The 24,303-nt window shown below is 32.3% G+C and overlaps 1 protein-coding gene across 2 annotated transcripts; it reads right to left on the bottom strand.

Moving 5' to 3' along the window:
- Window positions 1–14,380: 14,380 nt before the first annotated feature.
- Window positions 14,381–23,811, bottom strand: LOC111715623 (transcription factor NF-E2 45 kDa subunit; the record flags this gene model as incomplete). Of its 2 annotated transcripts, none has more annotated exon segments than XM_023490974.1 (15): window positions 14,381–14,565; window positions 15,818–15,880; window positions 16,852–16,897; window positions 17,496–17,592; window positions 17,803–17,850; window positions 19,054–19,125; window positions 20,160–20,219; window positions 20,897–20,938; window positions 21,214–21,258; window positions 21,751–21,788; window positions 22,129–22,187; window positions 22,269–22,310; window positions 22,417–22,447; window positions 23,320–23,364; window positions 23,694–23,811. In XM_023490974.1, coding segments are annotated over 15 exon segments (856 nt in total), but the record flags the coding sequence as incomplete, so codon positions are not given.
- Between the last annotated feature and the right edge of the window lie 492 nt (window positions 23,812–24,303).

Consider the following 24,303-nt stretch of genomic DNA (forward strand, 5'->3'; position numbering starts at 1 on the left):
TCGTATTCCAGTATTCCAAATTCAACTCTTAAATATCAAAACTTTAAATATTCAAATTCAAACTAGAATACATAGAACATTCATTTCTTTTATGTACAATTTATCATTCATCATTCTAACTTTTTTACTCATTCTAACCCTTCTTTATGTTTACCAATCATCCAACTTCCACTCATTTCTATCATTTAATATGCATATATGATCAAATCAAACTGTTTTTTTACGTTATATTTATACAAATATTTAAGTTTTGATAAATTAAAATTCCAAAGAAAATTTCAAAAAGAATGGTGAAGAATAATGTGTTTTCGAATTATCTGAGTTTGAAATTTCAAAGATTTAGGGATGAGAATATTTGAGTTTGTGGCAAAGTCTCACTTCCTTTATCGCAATTTTATTTCTAACAGCATCCGCGCGCCATTTATCATTTTTCACAAAACCTTTTCGCGCGAATAACAAAATAGTCTGTCCATCCTTATCTTTCCATAGCTTTCAAATACATTCAACTCAAATGCTCCAGATGCCTTTTTCAAGCAATAATCTTAAAAAAAAAGAGGATTACAATAAAAATAACAAATATTGTAAGCAAAAGTGGGAATTTCTTCTTAGGGCAAAATGTCCAAACTCAGGGGAAAAAACTATCTATCCAGCCCTAATGCATCAGAGCTATATATATGTATATGTAATGTATATTTGTGCAATTGTCTTGTTGGTCAAATCTGATTCGAGCAACCATGCTTTAATTAGAGTTCGATTAGAGGTTTCAACATGTCGATGATTACCAGATTATGTCTGATAGATTCATTTAATTTAACCAAATAAATTTTCACTATTGAGATGAAAAAATACTTTATGGATCTTGGATACAAGATCAATATATGTGATGGGGAGCGGGGGGGGGGGAAGGAAAAGGGAGGTTCTGAAAAGGAAAAGAGTGGTATTTATGTAAGGGTTTGGAAATGTTTCTCAGAAATCTTGATATCTATGCAAAATAATTTTCCAATTATTGCAGGTTGAATATTTGCAATTGGTTCTGTATCTGCAGATTCACCTTTATTACAGGGATTGATCTAGGCATAAACTGCATTAGGGCCTGGGTACATTTCTCTCAGGTCAAACTAACCCCGGAGAAATAGCAGAGCTAAGAGAATTATAGGAGAACTAAGAGAACAAGGAGAACTAAGAGAACTAGGAGAACTAGAAGCACTAGGAGAACTAGGAGAACTAGGAAAACTAGAAAAACTAAGAGAAATAAGAGAACTAGGGGAACTGAGAGAACTAGGAGAACTAGGAGAACTAGGAGAACTAGGAGAAATAGGAGAACTTAGAAAATTAGCAGAACTAGGAGAACTAAGAGAACTAGGAGAACGAGGAGAACTAGGAGAACTAAGAAAACTAGGAGAACTAAGAGAACTAGATTAACTAAGAGAACTAGGAGAAATGAGAACTAGAAGAACTAGGAGAACTAGGATAACTAGGAGAACTAAGAGAACTAGTAGAACTAGGAGAACTAAGAGAACTAGGAGAACTAAAAGAACTAGGAGAACTAAAAGAACCAGGAGAATGGAGAGAACTAGAAGAACTAGGAGAACTAGGAGAACTGGGAGAACTAGGAGAACTAGGAGAACTAGGAGAACTAAGAGAACTATGAGAACTAGGAGAACTAGGAGAACTAAGAGAACTATGAGAACTAGGAGAACTAGGAGAACTAGGAGAACTAAGAGAACTAGGAGAACTAAGAGAACTAGATTAACTAAGAGAACTAGGAGAAATGAGAGAACTAGAAGAACTAGGAGAACTAAGAGAACTAGATTAACTAAGAGAACTAGGAGAAATGAGTGAACTAGAAGAACTAGGAAAACTAGGAGAATAAGCAGAACAAGCAGAACTAGTAGAAATATGAGAACTAGGAAAATTTGCAGAACTAGGAGAAATAGGAGAACTAAGAAAATTAGCAGAACTATGAGAACTAGAATAACTAGGAGAACTAGGAAAACTAAGAGAACTAGGAGAACTAGGAAAGTAAGAGAACTAGGAGAAATGAGAGAACTAGAAGAACTAGGAGAACTAGGAGAACTAGGAGAATAAGCAGAACTAGGAGAAATGAGAGAACTAGAAGAACTAGGAGAACTAGGAGAACTAGGAGAACTAGAAGAACTAGGAGAACTAAGAGAATAAGCAGAACAAGCAGAACTAGGAGAAATAGGAGAACTAGGAGAAATAGGAGAACTAAGAAAATTAGCAGAACTAGGAGAACTAAGAGAACTAGGAGAACTAGGAGAACTAAGAGAACTAGGAGAAGTGGGAGAACTAGGAAAGTTAGCAGAACTAGAAGAACTAAGAGAACTAGGAGAACTAGGAGAACTAAGAGAAATAGGAGAAGTGGGAGAACTAGGAGAACTAGAAGCACTAGGAGAACTAGAAGCACTAGGAGAACTAGAAGCACTAGGAGAACTAGAAGCACTAGAAGAACTAGAAGCACTAGGAGAACTAGAAGCAATAGGTGAACTAGAAAAATTAGCATAACTATGAGAACTAAGAGAACTAGGAGAACTAAGAGAACTAGGAGAACTAGGAGAACTAGGAGAACTAAGAGAACTAGAAGAACTAGGAGAACTAGGAGAACTAGGAGAACTAAGAGAACTAGGAGAACTAGGAGAACTAGGAGAACTAAGAGATTTAGGAGAAATAGGAGAACTAGGAGAACTAGGAGAAATGGGGGAACTAGGAGAACTAAGAGAACTAAGCGAACTAGGAGAACTAGGAGAAGTGGGAGAACTAAGAGAACTAAGCAAACTATGTTTCCAAGGAGAAATAGCAGAGCTATAGAGAATTAGGGACAAGATTTAATAAATATCAAGACAAAGTTGAGCTGCGTAGAAACTAGACGAGGTTCAACTTCTTCTTCTCTGGCTGAACCGGCACACAAGAGAAGTTGCTGAACTAAATCTGCACGGTACAGATTATAAAGTACATTTTAGAACTTTTGTTTAGATTTGGAGAACCAACTTAAAATGGTTGAATTGAGAGAACTAAAATGCTATTAATTGTTCATAGTTTGGATACATTCCATGATTTTAAGGTAAATTGTTCGTTATCAAGCAGTTGTTTTAAACTTCTACCTTGAAATTAAAGTTTCCTGCATACTTGTCAGACAGGGGTGAAAATATTTACATAATATCAACCTTCAATAATCGGAGTTTTCAATAATACTTACTTAGTAAAAATTATGTAAAATTCGGTTTGAAATCAAACAATTTAGTGTTCACCCTGTGTGTCCAATTTTGTGAAAAGTTGTTTTTAAATTTCCCCACGACTACCCCCCTCCCCCCCCTCCCGTGTAATTTGCATATCGGAACAACAAAGAGTAGTCTTGAGTTTGAGTCCTAGAACTGCTCCTGACTCTTGAGTGACATTATCTGTACCAAGTTTGGAAACCTGGAGTATTTCATGCATTAAAGGGACTGTTTCGAAACCCGGAGTATGTAATGCATTAAAGGGACTGTTTCGAAACCCGGAGTATTTCATGCATTAAAGGGACTGTTTGGAAACCCGGAGTATTTAATGCCTTAAAGGGACAGTTTGGAAACCCGGAGTATTTAATTTTATTAAAGGGACTGTTCGGAAACCCGGAGTATTTAATGCATTAAAGGGACTGTTTGGAAACCAGGAGCATTTAATGCATTAAAGGGACTGTTTGGAAACCAGGAGCATTTCATGCATTAAAGGGACTGTTCGGAAACCCGGAGTATTTAATGCATTAAAGAGACTGTCTGGAAACCCGGAGTATTTAATTTTATTAAAGGGACTGTTCGGAAACCCGGAGTATTTAATGCATTAAAGAGACTGTCTGGAAACCCGGAGTATTTAATTTTATTAAAGGGACTGTTCGGAAACCCGGAGTATTTAATGCATTAAAGGGACTGTTTGGAAACCAGGAGCATTTGATGCATTAAAGGGACTGTTCGGAAACCCTGAGTATTTAATGCATTAAAGAGACTGTCTGGAAACCCGGAGTATTTAATTTTATTAAAGGGACTGTTCAGAAACCCGGAGTATTTAATGCATTAAAGAGACTTTTTGGAAACCCGGAATATTTCATGCATTAAAGGGACTGTTTGTAAACTCGGAGTATTTAATGCATTAAAGAGACTGTTTGGAAACCCGGAATATTTCATGCATTCAAGGGACTGTTTGTAAACCCGGAGTATTTAATGCATTAAAGGGACTGTTTGTAAACCCGGAGTATTTAATGCATTAAAGGGACTGTTTGGAAACACGGAGTGTTTAATGCATCAAAGGTACTGTTCGGAAACCCGGAGTATTTAATTTAATGCATTAAAGGGACTGTTAACGTTATTTCAAGGGCAATTACATTTAAAGAGTTGAATGTCTGAATATAAACGATACCATTTTTATCTTTATTCACGATCAAGAGAGTTGAGGATTAAAATTATATCATTGTTTTCTATGTTAAGATATTTTTTACTCTCAGATTTTTTTATTCATAAAGTGACTTGTAATTCTGTGCAGCATAGACAAAGAAGGAAAAAAAGAATATGTTTTTTTAATATGACGATTATCATCATTGTCCCGTACATATTAGTATAGAGGGAACTGTACTGTACTGTACTGTACTGTCCCGTACATATTAGTATAGAGGGAACCGTACTGTACTGTACTGTACTGTCCCGTACATATTAGTATAGAGGGAACTGTACTGTACTGTACTGTACTGTCCCGTACATATTAGTATAGAGGGAACCGTACTGTACTGTACTGTACTGTCCCGTACAAATTAGTATAGAGGGAACTGTACTGTACTGTCCCGTACATATTAGTATAGAGGGAACCGTAATGTACTGTACTGTACTGTCCCGTACATATTAGTATAGAGGGAACCGTCGTGAATAAGACTTGTAACTATTTGAAAAAACAGGTCTGTTAGAACCACGAAGACCGTCATTTAAAAAAAGTCTAAATCACTCTAATTCTTTAACCGGTTATTTCTATCAAGAAAGTTGGCAAAGACAAATTTAAGAAATATATATTTAAAAAAAATGTTTAATTACCAATCTAATATCACCCAGGGCAGACGGAACATCAAGAGAGGAAGAAGTCTCTACATTCATCTAATTAAACAATTAAACATTCCAAAAACATATGTACACTCCCCCCCCCCCAACAACTTTATTTATAAGGCCAAACTCCCTCCAATGACAATGAAAATCACTCGATTTTTTTCAAAATTCGCAAAACATCTGAAGGAAATCAGCACAAAGCTATATCGTGCAAGCTAATTTATGTAAACTATAATTATTTTTGGCCTAAATTGATTCACATGCAATATTTTTGTGACCTTCGTGTATACATAAACATGAATATGAAACATAATAAGAAACTGTGTATAGGATTATACACAAAATAAAAAGATATCACTATATTCACATTCTATTCAACAATTTGTAATTTTGAATATGTATAAATGTTAGTGTAATTCTTTCTTTAAAAAACAAAAAACAAAATGAGAATCGATATCTAAACCCTAAGTAGACTATACTCCGCCGTTCAACTGCATCCTTCCTCGTAAGTATTTCTTATTAAAAAAAATCATTATATAACTTTCTTGATGATTTACTATTTCAAGGGAAGTTAACATGCAGTACATGAAGTACAGTGGTTAAAACTTTTATATAAAAAAAGGAAGTGTTCAGTTCTATGAAAGGTTTCCAGCGAACGAAAAATTTTGCGAAAAAAGGGAACAATGCTAATATTTTCGTTCGCATTTTGCGAAATTTTTTTGCGAAATTCAATGTTTTTCGAAAAAATGAATTAAGCGAAAAAATACAAAAACGATGCGAAGTTTCGGGAAAATACGTTTTGCGTTTGTGAAATTTCGCAAAAAATAATTTAGCGAAAAAAATTAGCGAAAACCATAAGTTTTTTATCTGCAACAATTAATTGCGAACAAATCTTTCTCTCTTTTTCTTCCGCGAAAAATTTGCATTTCTTATTTTGCGAAAGTTTTGCATTTTTTCGCGAAACAGATTCAAGCGAAAAGCAAAAATTTTCGTATTTTTCGCGAGCGAAAACTTAAATCGTGTTTGTAGTTATGGGAACAACAGCAAATTATCTTTTAATCTTCTATAACAAAAAATAGTTATTAGTAATTTTTTCTTTTTATGATGTTTATAAGTTAACAAATCCTTTAAATAATCTTTTTCAAAAAGAAAGTGGGGGGGGGGGTGGCGCAAAAATAAGAATTAACATTTGAAGGGTACCTTTGTGAATCGGACCATCCCACACCATCAATGAAGGGCCACGTTAAAGTCTCTTTTTTTGAATCAGAACTAGCATTTCGAATCTTAGGTTTAAACAATTTACCAATTCAGAATAGATTACATGTACATTTAGTACAATGTTAAATTTTCATAAGTATATGCAAATGATTTATTTTTTCATGCTTTTTAAACTTTAAAATATTTAAAATAGTTATTCTTTAGGAAATCTCACATTTCGCTTTTTACAAATTGTAGAACCCTCCAAAAAGAGTGTACTCTAGTCTTTACATATTATTTATCTATTTATGTAAAGAAGTTTACTAAGTTGGGGTGTTTCTATGTCCTTTGTCCGATCATAACTCATAAACCCCTCAACCAATTTCTTTAAAATTTAAATTACCATTTCATCTAAAGACCATTTAGTTTTAAAAGCAAAACCGGGTTCCCAAGCTAGTCTATATACAGGGTGTCCCAATAAACATGGGAATTCAGTGACGAATTCGATATCGTCTTTGTAAATAATTCTTTGATTTAGTATAGTGATACCTACTGAGAAATCTGTTTTCTGTAAGAGTTTAGTCTGCTATGTTCACATTTTGTTTGTTTATGTTTTGACTGCATACGGTTATACTTAGTAAAACAAGAAAATTGCAGTATACAAACAGAGTAAACTTGTCCGTCTTCACTGTTCATCTTGCGGAGACATTATAGACACATCTTTACAGTCTTTTACCCTTTTTTATTTATCATTTATATTTGTCTAAAGCAAAATTACATTAAACAATATAAAAGTTTACAAACTAATACTCTTTTCTCTGGATATCGCATTTTAAAATTGACAGGGTTTGCCAAAAAACGGTGCCATACAAGACTTTTAGCATAGTATAGTTTAGCTATTCAGAGGTGGTTTTCAGAAAAAGGGTTGGTCCCAGTCTAGTGTTTTTCGTTTTCTAAAAATGTGGTATGATGACAGTACTGCAAGGCTTGATAGATTTTCACACATTGCTTTGAAACTAACACTGGGTTTGCAGAACTTATGCAGTTTCTTTAGAATCGCCTTTTTTGATGGTGAGATATATCCTCTTGAGCCGATTTCAAAAGGATGTAGCAGACATAATAATATTATGGCTCTTTAAATTAGGTATTACAATGCTAATTCATAACAAAGACGATATCGAATTCGTCACTGAATTCCCATGTTTTTTGGGACACCCTGTATATAAAGTTGTAATCTCTGTTTTTCGGTTTTGGTGTTTGTATGTCGATCATTTGCCTCAAATTTTGACAAGGGAACTCGGTATTATAGAACAACGAGAATGTTTTATGATTTGTTTTACAATTTAAAAGTTGATGAGGGGATTGATTTTTATAAAGAAAGTTTCGGTTTTCAGGCAAAGCTGGTTTCCTAATCTTGTCTTATATAATATTATTATTATGGTCACTAAATATTTCTATACTATACGGCCTAGTAGATACAGGGTTAATAACAACACAGGATGAAACTGCAAAAGAAAACCGGAAACTCTTAAAATATGACGATCTCAAGTTTAAATTTAGACTTCTAACTTCACTAGAATTGTAATGACTTATTTGATGATTTGACAAAGAAACAAGTTTACAGTTGAAAAGAATTATGAATACAAAGAAACAGATTGTATAAACTCACTGAAGTCGTCTCTGAAGTCTCATCCCTTGTGGATGATTCTGTATTAAGCTGTCTGCTTCTCAGGTATACAAATATTAGACAAAATGTCGTCTTCCTTAACCCGAGTTTAGGGTACACAAAAGGTACAATCTTTAATGAATTATGTTACTTGGACATTTCTACAAGTTTATTGGTAATTTGTTTGGTGCAATAAACATTTTGTGCAGTCATCTAAACCCAGCAGTTAGGGTTGTCATGCGTAAAAACGTTTCATTCATTTTAAGATGTGTTCGGCAACATTTTGTTAAAATTTGATTTGATTTATATTATAAATATGTTTTTATATTTTTTTTTAAAAACCTAGCCTTTGACTTTTGAGAAAACGCACAACAACTATTGCTATAACATGCGGTAAATCTTTGCAGATTGATGTACAAAATTTGTATTATTCTTCTGATACCCATTACATGTACAGAGGCACTGAAAAATAATTTGTTATTCTTGTCCTATCAATAAGATTGTAGTTTGCAACAAGATACATTTTGAATTTGTGAAGATAAGTTATCCAGATATACGTATATAAATATGTATATATATATAAATAAAAAAAATTGTAATGTTATTCTTTAAAAGATGGCCTAAAGACGTAGAGAGCAAATCAAATTTTCTCTCCAGATTTCTTTTTTAAATAACTAGCGCGCGGATAGATAAGGAATTGATTAAATGTATCTTTTTCAAGATTTCAAAATGAATATACCACTGGCATTCTTACACAGGTAAAAGTCTAAATTAAAATAATAATGTTTTTTAATTTTTTTTTATATGTACAGTCGTTGCCATATATATATTAATACAATGAAGACAGGCGCGTACACAGGATTTTAGTAAGGGGGGGCAAGATTTTTTTTGCCCCCCCCTGGCGGTTTTTTGCCCCCCCCCTGGAATTTTTTTGTTCAAAAAGTCAATTAACACCATAAAAATACATCAAAAAGACTATACATTTTTGGCCTGTTACTAACTTTATAGAGTCTAAAAATTATTCCTTTGCTCAAAAAACTAACTTTAACTCCATCACAGCTAACTAAATCAAGAATCACAGCATCATTGAAAAAATCATATTTTCACAAATAAACGAAATTTCTTCTGAAATTTTTAGATAGAATTTACTCCATCTACATTTTCACCAACTCTTAAGCTTCAATTTTCTGTGATTTGCTTTCAATTTCAATGATTTTCTCAGTAGTGAGCTATAATTGCAAGATCGTTAAGTCTGCTCTCCGCCATAGTTCATCTTGTGTAATGAAGTATTCTCTTTAGAAGGCTAAAACCTCTCTTTCCTTCATTCGATGTTATTGTCATCATTGCATAAAGGGGAACTTGAAATTACGCTTAATATCTCTTTATGGAAATAAAGGAATTGAGCCCTTGCCACAAACTCTGATTTTCTAATCACTATATCTTTGGAACCAAATGTTGTAGACCTTAGAAATTTCAAACTATGAATTCTGTTAGATCAAATATTCTGAATTTTAAATATCAAAGGTTTACAACATCAGGTTCCAAAGGTTTGAATATTTGAGTTTGTGCCAAAGACTCAATTCCTTTATTAATTGACTGTAAGAAAAAATAGAAAAATAGAAAATAGAATACCTTTATTACATCTTCCATCATGTTATAAGCATCTAATATGTCGAGGTCTCGTTTTTGCAAAAGTTTTAGTTTAAAGTATCTTAAAATTTTGTGTTAACAGTGAATTTAGACAATTCCTTAGTCTACACAGTTTGTTTTTAATCTTTGTGAAGAAACAATCTCAAGGAATAATAATTGTCTAAAAACATTTTTTAGAAAGTGAATATTTGCAAATTATCTTTTCCCATCTCATAATCTGAGTTCTTTTCCCTTATGTCCATTTGACAGGCCAAATTTTTATTTTGAATAATCTTTTTGTTTGTTTATATTCTTGTGATTTTTACATTTTTTTAATTTTTTTTAATCGATTTTGATGGTTATTATATCGTTAGAACTGACGAGGGGCAACCCAGACCAAAATACATTTTCAATAAATGTGGAACTAACATCTACTTTTTTACTCTACAGAGGTTTGGTCCATCACCATCACTGAATTTTAAATCCTTAGTGTTTGTCATTGTCAGGTGTTACGTTTTAAATTTGTTTCTTTTTAATTTTGTATTTTCCAGGGGGGGGGCAAGAGGACCACTGCCCCCTCTGTGTACGCCACAGAATGAAGACGACTTTTGATTTCAGTTTTTGGTTCTTTACCAAGTTTCCAAACAGCATAAATGCATGAAAAGATGGAAACAAAGAGAATTAACTTGTAAAATTGTTATTGGAAAACTTAAACACTAAACAGTACTTCTCAAAAATGTTCAAAACTTCAGTTAACAAATCCAACTCGACATGCTGCCAAGCACTGCAAACTAGACAGGAGAAGGTCAAATTTATGCAACAAGACTGATGGTACAACTTTGTGACCTGATACCTCCTCTAGTTTGATTTTACGAACAAGAGTGAGAAAAACTAATGTCTTTGTTTATATATATTACAATTTCAAAACATTTTTGTTCTTCTCAATAGTTTGTCAATAAGAGAGTTTTGATTAAAAACATATAAGAGTCCAATTTTACATGCAATTTACTTTAGTTTAACATACAAGGAGTGTACGTTTAAACGGCTGGACCAAATTAAGTGACTTACATTTTTTAGGGGTAAAATTGGCTAAACAAAATAAATTTTTTAAAATGTTTTTAAAATTTAACTGGCAACGACGGGCACTCCAGTTAGTAAAATTTAAAATAACTAAATCTAAAACTAAATAATAGTTTTAATTGTATGCTATTCTTGACATATACATAATGGAAGTTTTATCTCACCTTCCATTTGAACAATTAACTGTATCTCTGAAACCTTAATCAGATCAATTTGAATAAAATATCGTTTTCGGGCTTAAAAAGTGTTGTTTTCTGATAGTTTCTCCGCTGTTTTTGGAACAAGCTATGCGCAAGGCACATATGCACCGAAACCTAAATTTTCACAAATGAAAATAATCTGTTTTTAAAAACAAGAACCATCTGTATATTACTAGGGTTTTTAGCAAAATGGGGGAAATTGTTTCGCTAAAATTTCGTATTTTTTGCAAACCCAAATTACTTGATCAGACAATGGTTTCTTAAATCAGGAAGATCAGACTCACAATCAGCTGGAAACTGAAAGTAAAATAACATTTGCCCCTATCCATAGAAAATACACGTGGGCATCAATGTAAAATATAAATTAATAAGGTTTTGATCGCTACAAATTTCACTTCTATCTGTTGCGCGTATTTTTACAGTTTTCATATCATAATCTTCAATTTTTTTGGACCACGATTATTCGGATTATAGATAGATGATTGATGATGATAGATGATTAAAGAATTGGTAATGTGTGGAAATCCACAACCAAATGTTTGCAGTGTTATCTCCGTACAAAAGCCTCCATGAGGAAAATATTGAAGAAAAATACCTTCAAATTTACTGTCTCTGTAACTTTAATAAGATAGGTTCCTGGGAGTAGTGTTTAAACCTTGGTTGTCTTATGACTGAAGATCCCATTGATATTGACTTTTATAACTCTTCAAAGTAGTTGAGTTCAGTTGAGAATCCTTCCAAGTAATTGAGGTTGGTAAAGAATCCCTCAAAGTAGTTGTGGTATATAAATAATCCTTCAAAGTATAGTTGATGTCAGTGGAGAACCCTTCCATGTAGTTAAGGGCAGTGGAGAACCCCTCAAAGTGGTCGTATTTGGTAAGATTCCATCAAAGAAGTTGATGGCAGTGGAGATACCATCAAAGAAGGTAACAGAGATTCAAGGAAGTTGAGGTATGAGGAGAATCCCTCATTGCAGTTGAGGTGGTTTAAAATGAGGAACTTGGAGAACCCTTCAAGGAAGTTGAGGTAGGAGGAGAACCCCTCATTTGCAGTTGAGGTGGTTGAAAATGAGGAACTTGGAGAACCCTTCAAGGAAGTTGAGGTAGGAGGAGAACCCCTCATTGCAGTTGAGGTGGTTGAAAATCAGGAACTCGGAGAACCCTTCAAGGAAGTTGAGGTAGGAGGAGAACCCCTCATCGCAGTTTAGGTGGTTGAAAATCAGAAACTCGGAGAACCCTTCAAGAAAGTTGAGGTAGGAGGAGAACCCCTCATCGCAGTTTAGGTGGTTGAAAATCAGAAACTCGGAGAACCCTTCAAGAAAGTTGAGGTAGGTGGAGAACCTCTCATTGCAGTTGAGGTGGTTAAAATTCAGGAACTCAGAGAACCCTTCAAGGAAGTCGAGGTAGGAGGAGAACCCCTCGAATAAGTTGAATCAGATGAAGATGGTAGATGGAAACAGTAAGGTAATGAGGTAGGTGGAGAATTCTTCAAAGTTCTGGAGGGTGGTCCAGATCTACAGGCCATAAATATAATGAGGGCTTGAGTTTTTGGAGTATGGCATATTTTGCTTTAAATAGTCATTCTAAATAAAATAATCTTTTAAATTTGAAAATCACGCAGATCTGCCCCTTTAGTAAAAGTAAGTTCAACCTATATGAAGCATACGTCTGACCGCGTTAACCTTGTTGCACCGGCTAGTCCTGTCCATAGAGCTAGGTACAGTAAAAACTAGGACCGGAAAGGTTAACCCGGCTCGGAAATTAAAATGTACTACGGCTGCTCGTGAAATATTTCATAAGTAGATTTTTTTTGATATTGACAAATTGAGTCTTTGCCCTGAACTCAAATTTTCGAATCTCTAAATATCTTTGCAACCTGATATTGCAAACCTTTCAAACTTTCATTAATTAATTTAGCAGAGTTTGAAATATTTCAGGTATACATTTGGTTTCAAAGATGTAGGGATTACAAATCATACTATAAGTGGCAAAGACTTAATTCATTTATGATTACTTAATTTTAAGTTTAACATCATCGTCAGTCCAATGTACAGCAACTCTTATGGTTAATTTGCTATTATTATTTTGACAAATTATGGAGTATTATTAGAAACATTTCAGAGGGCTAATATTGTTTTCTTTGTGAAATCCCTTTAGTCTAGAAATCTACCTTTATTTGATCTTTTAACTGTTTCAAAGCCATTTGTTAGAAATTTTTTATTAGTTTTGCAAATAATCTTGGATAAAGGTATAATTATGGTGATTATTATGCAACTTCTATGATTTAAACACATTAAAAGGCATATAGACATATATTTAAATACTTGAATTTAATTAAACATACAGAGTAAAAATCAAAGAAAAGTTGAGAGATTGTTTTTCTTCGTATGTTTAGAAAATTTCTGCGTTGTGTAGAAATCATTTATTTTTTAGCTTTCATGATTATAAAAATCTTTGATCTTATTTTTAGCATAAGTTTAAGAGTTATATGCCCGACTCACAAAGGATGCCCTTTAAACCCTTAAATGATGGAGATATTCTTATTTTTCATATGAATAGGTGCAGCGGAGAAATCGACATAATTGTTATCTTTTGACGAGATAAAGGTTTAAAGGGGACAGTTTTAAATAAGACATTCAACTGTTTAAAAATCACTCTTAAACTTAAAAATTCATGGTTTTAAAATAAAGATTACAATAAATATTACATTGAATTTTGTACAATTTTATATTTTGAACAAAATGGTAATATTTCAATTTTGAACTTTTTTTGCATAGTTAAGTTTATATTTTCAAAGAAACTAAGTTCTTGTTTAAAACTCAAATTTTCGAAACCCTATATCCTTGTAGCCTGATGGTGTAAAACTTTGATATTATAAACTGAAACTGTTTAATAATTCATAGTTTGAAATATCAAAGGTCTAAGACATCGGGTTTCAAAGATAAAGTGATTACAATTAGAGTTTGAGGCAAAACATTTTTTCCCTTGCCTTTTTAAGTTTTTTAAGGTTAAATTGCATATATAAATTATCTACACCATGCTAAAGGTAAATAGATCGGCCGAGGACATTTTAGCTGCTTTTTAAAATATTTTTTATAGTTAGATAGATAAACGAAACGGACACATAAAGGAACGTTACGAAATTTTCGTTGAACGAAATTCGCGAGATTTTTGCAATAGTGACAAAAGAAATTCGTCAACGAACTTTTCGACATAATTTTCGCGATAATTTCGAATTTCGTTCAATTTCGTGAAACTGATATTTAACTTTGGAGAGATCAAATTTAACATATTGTATATCAACGGGTAAGAAACAAGCAAACATACAAAAATCAGTGATGTCAGTACATTTCCACATCACGGATGTGATGCAATCGAACGAGAAACATCTATTATATATTATATTTTTTAACATTTATATTCACTGGTATATGTTTTGATATTTTTTAGTTTAAAATAAGCCCATTTTGTTGCAATAAGCATTGTAAATTTTTATATGTTATAGATAAAAATTTTAAAAACAATACATTTAAACATAATTTATTTTTTATTGAGTTATTGTAATATATCAATAATGGTAACAATTTTCCCCGAAAATTTTTTCATTACATAAAATGTAATATAATAGATTTGAAATGTTTGTGTATGTCGATAAATCATATATTAATCTATCTCTATTTTCTTAATCTGATCTACATGGTCCTGAATGCAACCTGAAAATAAATTACAGTGAGAACTGCATGGAATCAAGTTATTACTAAAAAAAGTCCAATAAGCATGAGACACAACACAATTGTGCAGTGTACCCAGACCCATTACACTAAATTAGTGATTTAATAATTATTTATAGTAAACATTAAATACACTTAAGTATTAACGTAATGTCGTCTAACTATTCTATTGTTTTCTGGTTATCACTGTGGTATCGCATAAATATCAACTACTAAAAACTATTGACAGCCATTAACAATTATCTGCGATTATTTAGTTTTTAAGATTATGGTATTTTTGCCTTTAAACACCATGGAGAGCACATTTTTTCTCATGAAGCAGTTGAACCGGCCGCGTAGACGTTGTTAAACCACTTTTCTTGTATTCAAGTAGAAGAAGAGAAGTAGCTCAATTTAGCCAAGGTAATTCAACTGCTTTTACAAAATCTGGTCTAGAATTGGATTCCCCTATTCTAAATATCTACAGTGGAAAGGAATTGGATACCCCTAATCTAAATATCTACAGTGCAAATTTTTAATCTTATTATTATTCCTTTCTTTTGAATGTTACTGCTGGGTTCCGACCAATGCAAATTCTATCATTGATTGTGCGCAAAAGGTACTGAGTCTTTGCCGCAAACTAAAATTTTCTAATCCCTATATTATCTTTGCAACCTTGGGATGTAATCCTTTTATATTTAAAACTAGATTATATGATCTAACCGAATTCTTAGTTTGAAATATCTAAAGTCTACGACCTTCAGCTGCAAAGATACTGGGTTTCAAAAATCAGAGTTTGTGACAAAAACTCAATTGGTTGGCTTCTAGTTAGCTGTTCGGTTCATGATACTCTGATTCATTTGAAATTTAGACACTTTCGTGAATATGAAAATAAGGTTTATTACTCGCAGATTAACAAAGAGAGTATTCGAGATCAAGCATTCATCTTGATATCCAGAATTCTAAAGTTTTCAGTTCTGAGCTGAAAACTGGTGGATACCAGGATCAATGCTTGATCTCCTCTTTTTCTTAATCTTCAGATTAAATAATGCTTATTCTCCCCTTATTATTTTACCTAGAGATTAATAACAAGAGAAGAACAAGCATTATTGAATATCAAGATTAAGAAAAAATAGTGGATAAAGATTAAGGATATCACATTCTAAAGTTTTCAGCTTGGGATACTCAAGTGTCGGCGAAACATAGTTTTGCTGATTTTTAAAGAAAACTTTGACAGCACTAGTATAATACTAACCTAGGGTTGCGTAGTTATCAATATTTATATTCTCCTTGCACTGTTTACAGTAGAGCTTGTTCACTAAATAGATTATTTATTAAAAACTATCTTAGAATAGATAAAATATACTTTTGTTTGTCTGTCTGTTGGTTTGTTTTGTTAAAACGTCAAAAACACTGAACCGCGATTGGACCAACAATTGTTGCGGGGTCGCAGGGGCCCCATAAATGACTCCAGAAAGGTTTTTTATCGGGGAAAAGTTAAAAAGGAAGTTTCCGTTTCAGACTTTAAGATGGAGGTGTCAGACTTTAATATGGGGGTGTCAGACTTTAAGATGGGAGTGTCAGACTTTAAAATGGGGGTGTCAGACTTTAAGATGGGGGTGTCAGACTTTAAGATGGAGGTGTCAGACTTTAAGATGGGGGTGTCAGACTTTAAGATGGAGGTGTCAGACTTTAAGATGGGGGTGTAAGACTTTAAGATAGAGGTGTCAGACTTTAAGATGGGGGTGTCAGANTGGGGGTGTCAGACTTTATGATGGGGGTGTCAGACTTTAAGATGGGGGTGTAAGACTTTAAGATGGGGGTGTCAGACTTTAAGATGGGGAGTAAGACTTTAAAATGGAGGTGTCAGACTTTAAGATGGGGGTTTCAGACCTTAAGATGGGGGTGTAAGACTTTAAGATGGAGGTGTCAGACTTTAGATGGGGGTGTCAGACTTTAAGATGGGGGTGTCAGACTTCTGATTTCAAATCACGTCAAACTAAAGTTAGTTTCACGTAAGGATGAAGTTTTATGTGTTTTTTAGATGTGTCAATAAATAAAATTGTATTTCTAATACTTGCGCGAAAAATCGAAACAAGAGGAGCTATGAGGTCACAAAGTCGTAACACTAAATTTGACCCTCTCCTATTTTATTACATTTGTGATTTTATTCCTTCAACCCGATAAACTTGTTTCACAAAAGAAGATAAAAGAGCTGATATAGATTTTTTTAAATGTTAGAATTGATATTTTGAAAAATAATGATTAGTTGATTGACAAATAAATTACCTTGCAAAATAAGATCGAGTTCCTTTGTCATCTGCTTTTTATTCTCCTGAACAAAATATATACATTTTTATTTATAATATTTTTGATTGGAAAAGTTTTAGGTGATAATGTTTGCAATGGAAAATGTTTTAAAGGGAAAATGTATTGAGAGAAAAAGTATTTTCCAGGAGAAATGTTTTCGAAGTGAAAAGCTTTTCCAGGGTAACTGCTTCCATCAAAGCATGGTTTTCCAATGGAAATGTTTTCAGGAATAATTTTTCTCTTTAAAATGTTTTACAGTTGAATGTTTTTCCAGGATAAATGTTTTACATGAAAAAGGTTTTACTGTGGTACTGCTTCCATTAGTGAGAAATGTTTTACGACGAAAATTTTTTTATAACGAAAAGTTTCCATCAGAAATGTTTTCCAAGTTTTCCAACGGAATTGTAGTTGAACTAGTAACCCTGAATAACCTCTGTTTTATAGGGTTACCCACATCAGAGGAAACTGTACGGAGTGCAAAATATCTGCTTTCATATATTCATGATTGCCTGCAAATGCAAATGTAAAGACAAAAACCTTAAGGTAACCTTGGAAATATAGTATTTTAAAAATGTCAGGTCGTCTTTACAGTCTCATCCTTTGTGGATAACCTTGTATCATACCATATGTTTATCTCTTTTCTTTATAGCTTCCTCCAAAGGTTTCTTCTTTTTAGCAATTTGCTCTCTAAGATCTTCAACTTGGTCTATTTTTCGCTTCCTAGATCATGTAATTACAATATTGATAATTATAATGATAATAATAATAATAATAATAATAATAATAATAATAATAATAATAATAATAATAATAATAATAATAATAATAATAATGATAATAATAATGATAATAATAATAATAAAAATAATAATAATAATAATAATAATATTAATAATTATAATGGTTTATAAAAAGATTAATTAAAAAAACCTGCAGTTTTGAGCAGCAACTTTGTTTTTTCCTCTTCGTCGCACATCCCTGAAAATTTAAGGGGTGGAACTTGTTTACTCATATAGGATCCAGGAACTGTAAACATTGTAAAAAAATGGCATGTCCGATTTACAACGCTACTCTTAAAAAATGAATTAGATATTCAATATCCATTTTTATAATTTGACAAAAAATATTATTTTTAATTGTGGGTTCACTACAAAATTTAATTGCGCATTTCTACTGCGGGAAGACAATGTAGAGGAATTATCAGATAATCAGAATTATTAATTATTTTTCAAGCAAGAAGCAAGACTTAATTTTTTTTTCTCTTTTTTGTTTGTTATGATTTAAAAAAAAATTGCCCGCATTTTGAAAATCTAAATGTAAAATTTGGTTTTCTGTAAAGGAATGGATTGGAAAAGAAAGAATCCACTGTGCACTGTACAGCTGTATGGTGAATAAATCTATCATTAAAGGAATTGAGTCTTTGCCATAAACTCTGATTTTCTAGTCACTATATCTTCGGAACCATATGTTGCAGACCTTAGATATTTCAAACTATGAATTCTGTTAGATCAAATAATCTGAGTTTGAAATATCAAAAGTTTACAACATCGAGTTCTAAAGATATTGTAGTTTAAATATTTGATTTTGTTCCAAAGACTCAATTCCTTTATCTACTTTAACCTGTTTGTCCTTTCTTCTGATATCCCTTCCTTACACAGTAATCAGCAAATTCATCCATAGGCATACTACACCACACAACCTTTATTTACTTCCACTTCAAGAAGAAATCGTAGCCTTTGAAACGTCGGCTTTAGCCAAAATAAACTCTGTATATATATTTATACTATCAAAAAATGTACTAACTTTAACCTGTTTGTCCTTTCATCTGATAATCCCTTCCTCGCGCAGTAATCAATAAATTCATCTATAGGCATTCTACACCACACAATCTTTATTTGCTTCCACTTCAAGAAGAAATCATAGAGTTCTAAACGTCGGCTTTAGCCGAAAAAAAAACTCTTTATATATATATATACTTTCATAAAATGTACTAACTTTAACTTGTTTGTTCCTTCCTCGGATAATACACTTTCTCGCGCAGTAATCAGTAAATTCATCCATAAGCATTCTACTCCACACAATCTTTTTTTACTTCCACTTCAAGAAGCTATCATAGAGTTCTAAACGTCGATTTTAGCCGAAAAAAAAGCTCTGTGTTTTACTATCATAAAATGTACTAACTTTAGCTTGTTTGTTCCTTCCTCGGATAACCCCTTCCTCGCGCAGTAATCAGTAAATTCATCCATTAGCATTCTACTCCACACAATCTTTTTTCACTTCCACTTCAAGAAGCTATCATAGAGTTCTAAACGTCGATTTTAGCCGAAAAAGAGCTCTGTGTTTTACTATCATAAAATGTACTAACTTTAGCTTGTTTGTTCCTTCCTCGGATAATCCCTTTCTCACACAGTAATCTGTCAGTTCATCCATAGGCATACTACACCAAATAACCTTTATTTACTTCCACTTTAAAGGGAAAAATAAAAGGGGGTAAACATATTTATCGTATAATACTCAATTGAATTTAAAATTAATATTCAGAGCTGAAAACTTTAGAATGAGATATCCTTAATCCCGATTACTTAATCCAATGAACACTTTTGGTTTTTCATTTTAAACCGTTCTTTCTTAGAAATAGTAGAGAAAAATCAAAAACGGTTTTTTTAAAATTAGAATGTCCCTCCCATTTCTTTTTATTTATATTAATTTTCGACATTTACATGTTTATAATATCTACCTTGATAATATCTTAATGATAAGTTTTAAATTTAATTGAATTGAATTATCTACAATCTGAGTGGAATATTGCAACTTAGTGAATTTGTATGGGTCCTACGTTCTTCGGTATTCGACGTTAGTCTATAACCCTTTTCAATTTTCGCGAACACTCCCTTTAAGAAGCAATCATAGAGAATTTGAAACGTCGACTATGGCCGAAAATAGTTTGACCTACTGTGCAGAATTATATAATTGAGCTTGACAGTTTTCTATGATTTTATTAAAATTCAAAAACCTTTAGAAATGAAAAATATCAATTTCAGAATATTATGATAAGTTGTTAGGTTTTAACTAACGTTAATAAATCTAAGAGTAGATAACTAAATTGGTGGACCGTCCCGTTCTGCCGTGTGCTGTACAATTATGTACATACTAGCACGACGTTGTTTATAAATCAGTACGGTACTTCAAATGTCCGGGAATTTTTAATGAACCAGGCAAACTTTCATTTTTACCATTTTTTTTTCAAAATTGAGTTGATGAATGAAAAAATTTAAAAGATTATTTTCCTGACAACTTTTTCTATATCTTCAGGAGGAATTCCCAGGTCCATAGCCATCTGAACATCCCTAAACATAAAACATCTGAACATCTCTAAATATTATCCATCTAAACTATCCATCTGAACATCCCTAAACATAATGCATCTGAACATCCCTAAACATAATACATCTGAGCATCCCTAAACATAATACATTTGAACACCCCTAAACATAATACATCTGAGCATCCCTAAACATATTACATCTGAACATCCCTAAACATAATACATCTGAACATCCCTAAACATAAAACATCTGAACATCTCTAAATATTATCCATCTAAAGTATCCATCTGAACATCCCTAAACATTATCCATCTGAACATCCCTATACAGTATACATCTGAACATCCCTAAATAGTATATATCTGAATACACCAAAAACATCCCTAAACATTATACATCTGAATATCCCTAAACATTATACATCTGAACATCTCTAAACAGTATATGGCTGAATATACATAAACATTATGCTTCTGAACTATCTATCTGAACATTCCGTAATATAATAGATCTGAACATCCCTAAACATCCATCTGAACATCCCTGAACAATATCTTTCTGAATATCCCTAAACATTATACATCTGAACATTATTGAACAATGAACATATCCATCTAAATATCCCTAAACATTTGTTTATTTGACAATTAAATAGTAGTAAAAAATTTCTTAAAGTTAAATTTTTTTTAAATGCTTACCTTTTTGATATATTACCAATCCGCCTACTTTCACTGAAGGACCTTTAAAAAATGTGTTTTTTTTTTGTTCGAAACCTTAACATTTTGTCATCAAACTTTTAAAATTAATTTATAACGAACATTTTGTTTGAAATAACGAAAAGAATGTTGTGAATATTTCTTAATTTCAGGATGCTTTCGGGAGATTGAAACTTTTAAAACTTTTAATTTTTAATGCATTAAAGATTTTCAGATAATCCAACTCTTAAAAACTAATTTCTTGTTTTAAAATTTAAAAAACTAAAAACCTATTTTATTTTTTTAAATGCTTATCCAACCTGTCTCGGCCCAAAGAAGACTCATCTAGCCTAGTTGGTCCTCTTCTATAAATAACAAAATTAAAATAAATATTATTACTAACATTTCTAAAATTGCAAACAAGGTTTGCCTAGGGCATGTAGTGGCCAACTGGCTAACCATCGCGTTCTACTTGGGCATGTAGTGGCCAACTGGCTAACCATCGCGTTCTACTTGGGCATGTAGTGGCCAACTGGCTAACCATCGCGTTCTACTTCCCCGGAGTGAAATAGTTGGAATAAACCGCCCATAGTTTTAGTCTTTTAGAAAACATTTGACATTTAATAAGTTCAGTATTTCCTTTCTTTATTCCTTCAGAGTGAAAAAAATTGTGAACCAATGCATTTTGCAATTTATCGTGAGTGTGAAGATAAATTAAAAAAATTGCCAATATAGCATGGTGCGTTGGGCGGACAAGACAAGAATTTTACGTATTATGATTATGTCTTACTGACTTACAAAGAAAAATAACAAAAATTTAAAATTAAAAAAAATATTAATTGCAAAATGTGTCTTACTCTCTGAAATCTGAAATTGTGGAATCAGCCGCAGAAAACTGAAAACAAAATATTTTTAACAAGGTCATAAAATAAGTGATTGATAAAACTGTGGAAAAGGAAGACGATATCAATCAAACTTGTAATGTGTGCATTTGATGATGCTCTAATGCAAATAGTTTTACTTGTGGATCGAGAAAAAAACTTCCGAAATAGGGTTGTACTACATATAGTAGCGTATTCAGGGGGGGGGGGGTTAATTATCTGTTGCCCCCTCCCCGTCTTAAGATCCTGAATCGCATAAATTGACTCTAACAGTCGTCTTTCTTGTTTAAAGTTTGATGTGTTCCACTGTATATATAAAATGTTGTGAATAATTACGCTGTAGAATTTACTTACCAAAGCAGCAGCCTGAAATCCAGCTGAATATATGCCAGCAAAGGTGGATAGTCGAGACTCTAAACAAACAAAAAGAAAATTAAAAAAAAAACTATTTTTGTCGCCATTTTTATTTTGATCTGAAAGTACAAGTTTCTAACCTGGATCCATTCTCTCACTGCTTCCATTAGAATCATCCTCTCCTGGACAAAACAAAATATATTATTTTTAAATGAAAATAAACTGTTTTTGCAGAAAAAAACACTTAAAAATGTAAATATTTTGAACCTTATTTTAACTAAAACTTACCGTGGCTGGATACAGTCTCCACATCCAAATCCTAAAGTATAGAAAATATTTGGACAAATTCGAGAAAATATTTTTTTGGATCATGGATTGTTTTAAAGAAGTTATTGACCAGAGGTCGGATTAATTGAAGAACAAGAACTATAGTTGATCAAGGTGAGGCTAGTTAAACAACAATATTGTACACTATCGCCCAGCGAAACTTAATTAAAGGGGACTGTAAGCGTACTTTCAAGTGACCTTTCATTTAAAGAGCGCCATCCCCTATTCACAACAGCACCCTTTAAACTTTGGATTGAACAAAGATAACGGACTTTTTCTATTTTATCCAAAAATAACGCTCGCAATTTTTCAATCCTAATTGTTATGTTTTATATTTGAGAAACATCGATTTTTATTTCCTAAAATCGCAGGAAATAAACATTACTTTCGAATTATTGCAAACCGCTATGAACGTAAAATATTCGGTATTTTTGTAAGAGTCAACTGAGTTGAGTTCACACTGTACACTTTTTATTCATGGGAATCCGAACAATACTTGAGAGATATAAACAGGGAAATCTCTGTCCTCGATGAACAGTTAAAGGGTTAAAGAGTACCATTGTAATCTTTGCATGGAGGGTTCACTTGAACTTATGATTACAGTTCCTTTTATACGTAATTCAACTGTTCATTCTTAGATAAACGAACATAAATGTTCTTACTCAATAAAGTTCAAAATTCTGAATTAAAAGCTACTAGTCGTTAATAAATTTCAAAAATTGTGAAAAATAGGTAAATATGTAATTACACGATATGAGAACATTCAAATTTTTGTTTTGAAATAAATCCTCTAGATTAAAAATAATAAAATAAATATATCAAATATTAAATAAAATTAACTAATAAAAAGTATAAAACATTTACCCCTTGGTCCTCCTCTTTAATTTCTTCTTTAATCCGTAAATTTAACTGAAAAATGAAGCCAAAATTAAAATATTAAATATTTTTTAAATTTTTTTACTTAATACAGAAAGTCAAAATTTATTGTTTTAAATCAGAAAATAAAAACTTAATTTAATTTTGAATTAATGCTACAACATTGTGACCTATTAACTCTTTTAGGTTTTATTTGACACCAAAAAGTTAGAAATTTAACTGGTCTAAGTCAAAAGTAAAAAAAAAACTTTTCTGTTCTACAAAAAAGTAGGTATTGTTTCATTACATTTCAGATTTCAAACTAAAAAGAAAAAAATTCAGTTTAATGTGCCATTGCGTGAATAATTATGAAATTCACTCACCTGAACCCTAGCTTCAGTGTGAGGTGGTGAATGTGATCTAGGTGGTGACCCTTGGCGTGGTAAGCAGGCGGCTGCTGAGCCGGTCAAAAGGCTCAGGTTGCGGGCCAACGGTAAGCTTCTAAACAACATCTCTTTAGAGGAGCTGTCTATATTTAATTCCAAGAAAACCAAAAAACTGTTTTGGCTTGATTCACAGCGGTATCCGTTAGTCCTGTTTCGCATTAACATAATTCCGCAAGTCACTTTTGATAGAGAATCATAATTTAAAAAATCAAAATTTTAGAAAAACATAGGTAACTAAACCATGTTAGGTCTAACAAAAGTTCAAGGTGTACCATTGTGAATCTTTAGTAGCCCTAGTTATAAGCATTTAAAATCAAAAACAACATGTTTTAAGCATAAGTTTTAATTCTCATCGATTTTAGTGTGGGCGTTTGGATCATTGTGCATTTTAGAAATATAAAGCACTTCTTTTTAGCTTTTGTTTTTAAGAAGTAAATAGCAAAATTCTCATCGATTTTTGAGTGATAGTTTGCAGTTTGCACCTTTAGATCATCCCGCATAGAACAAGCGACGCTGTTTTAGAGTCTGAAAACGACCCGCACGACCC

The sequence above is a fragment of the Eurytemora carolleeae genome, unplaced genomic scaffold (assembly GCF_000591075.1).
Source record: "Eurytemora carolleeae unplaced genomic scaffold, Eaff_2.0 scaffold1831, whole genome shotgun sequence".
Lineage (NCBI taxonomy): Eukaryota > Metazoa > Arthropoda > Copepoda > Calanoida > Temoridae > Eurytemora > Eurytemora carolleeae.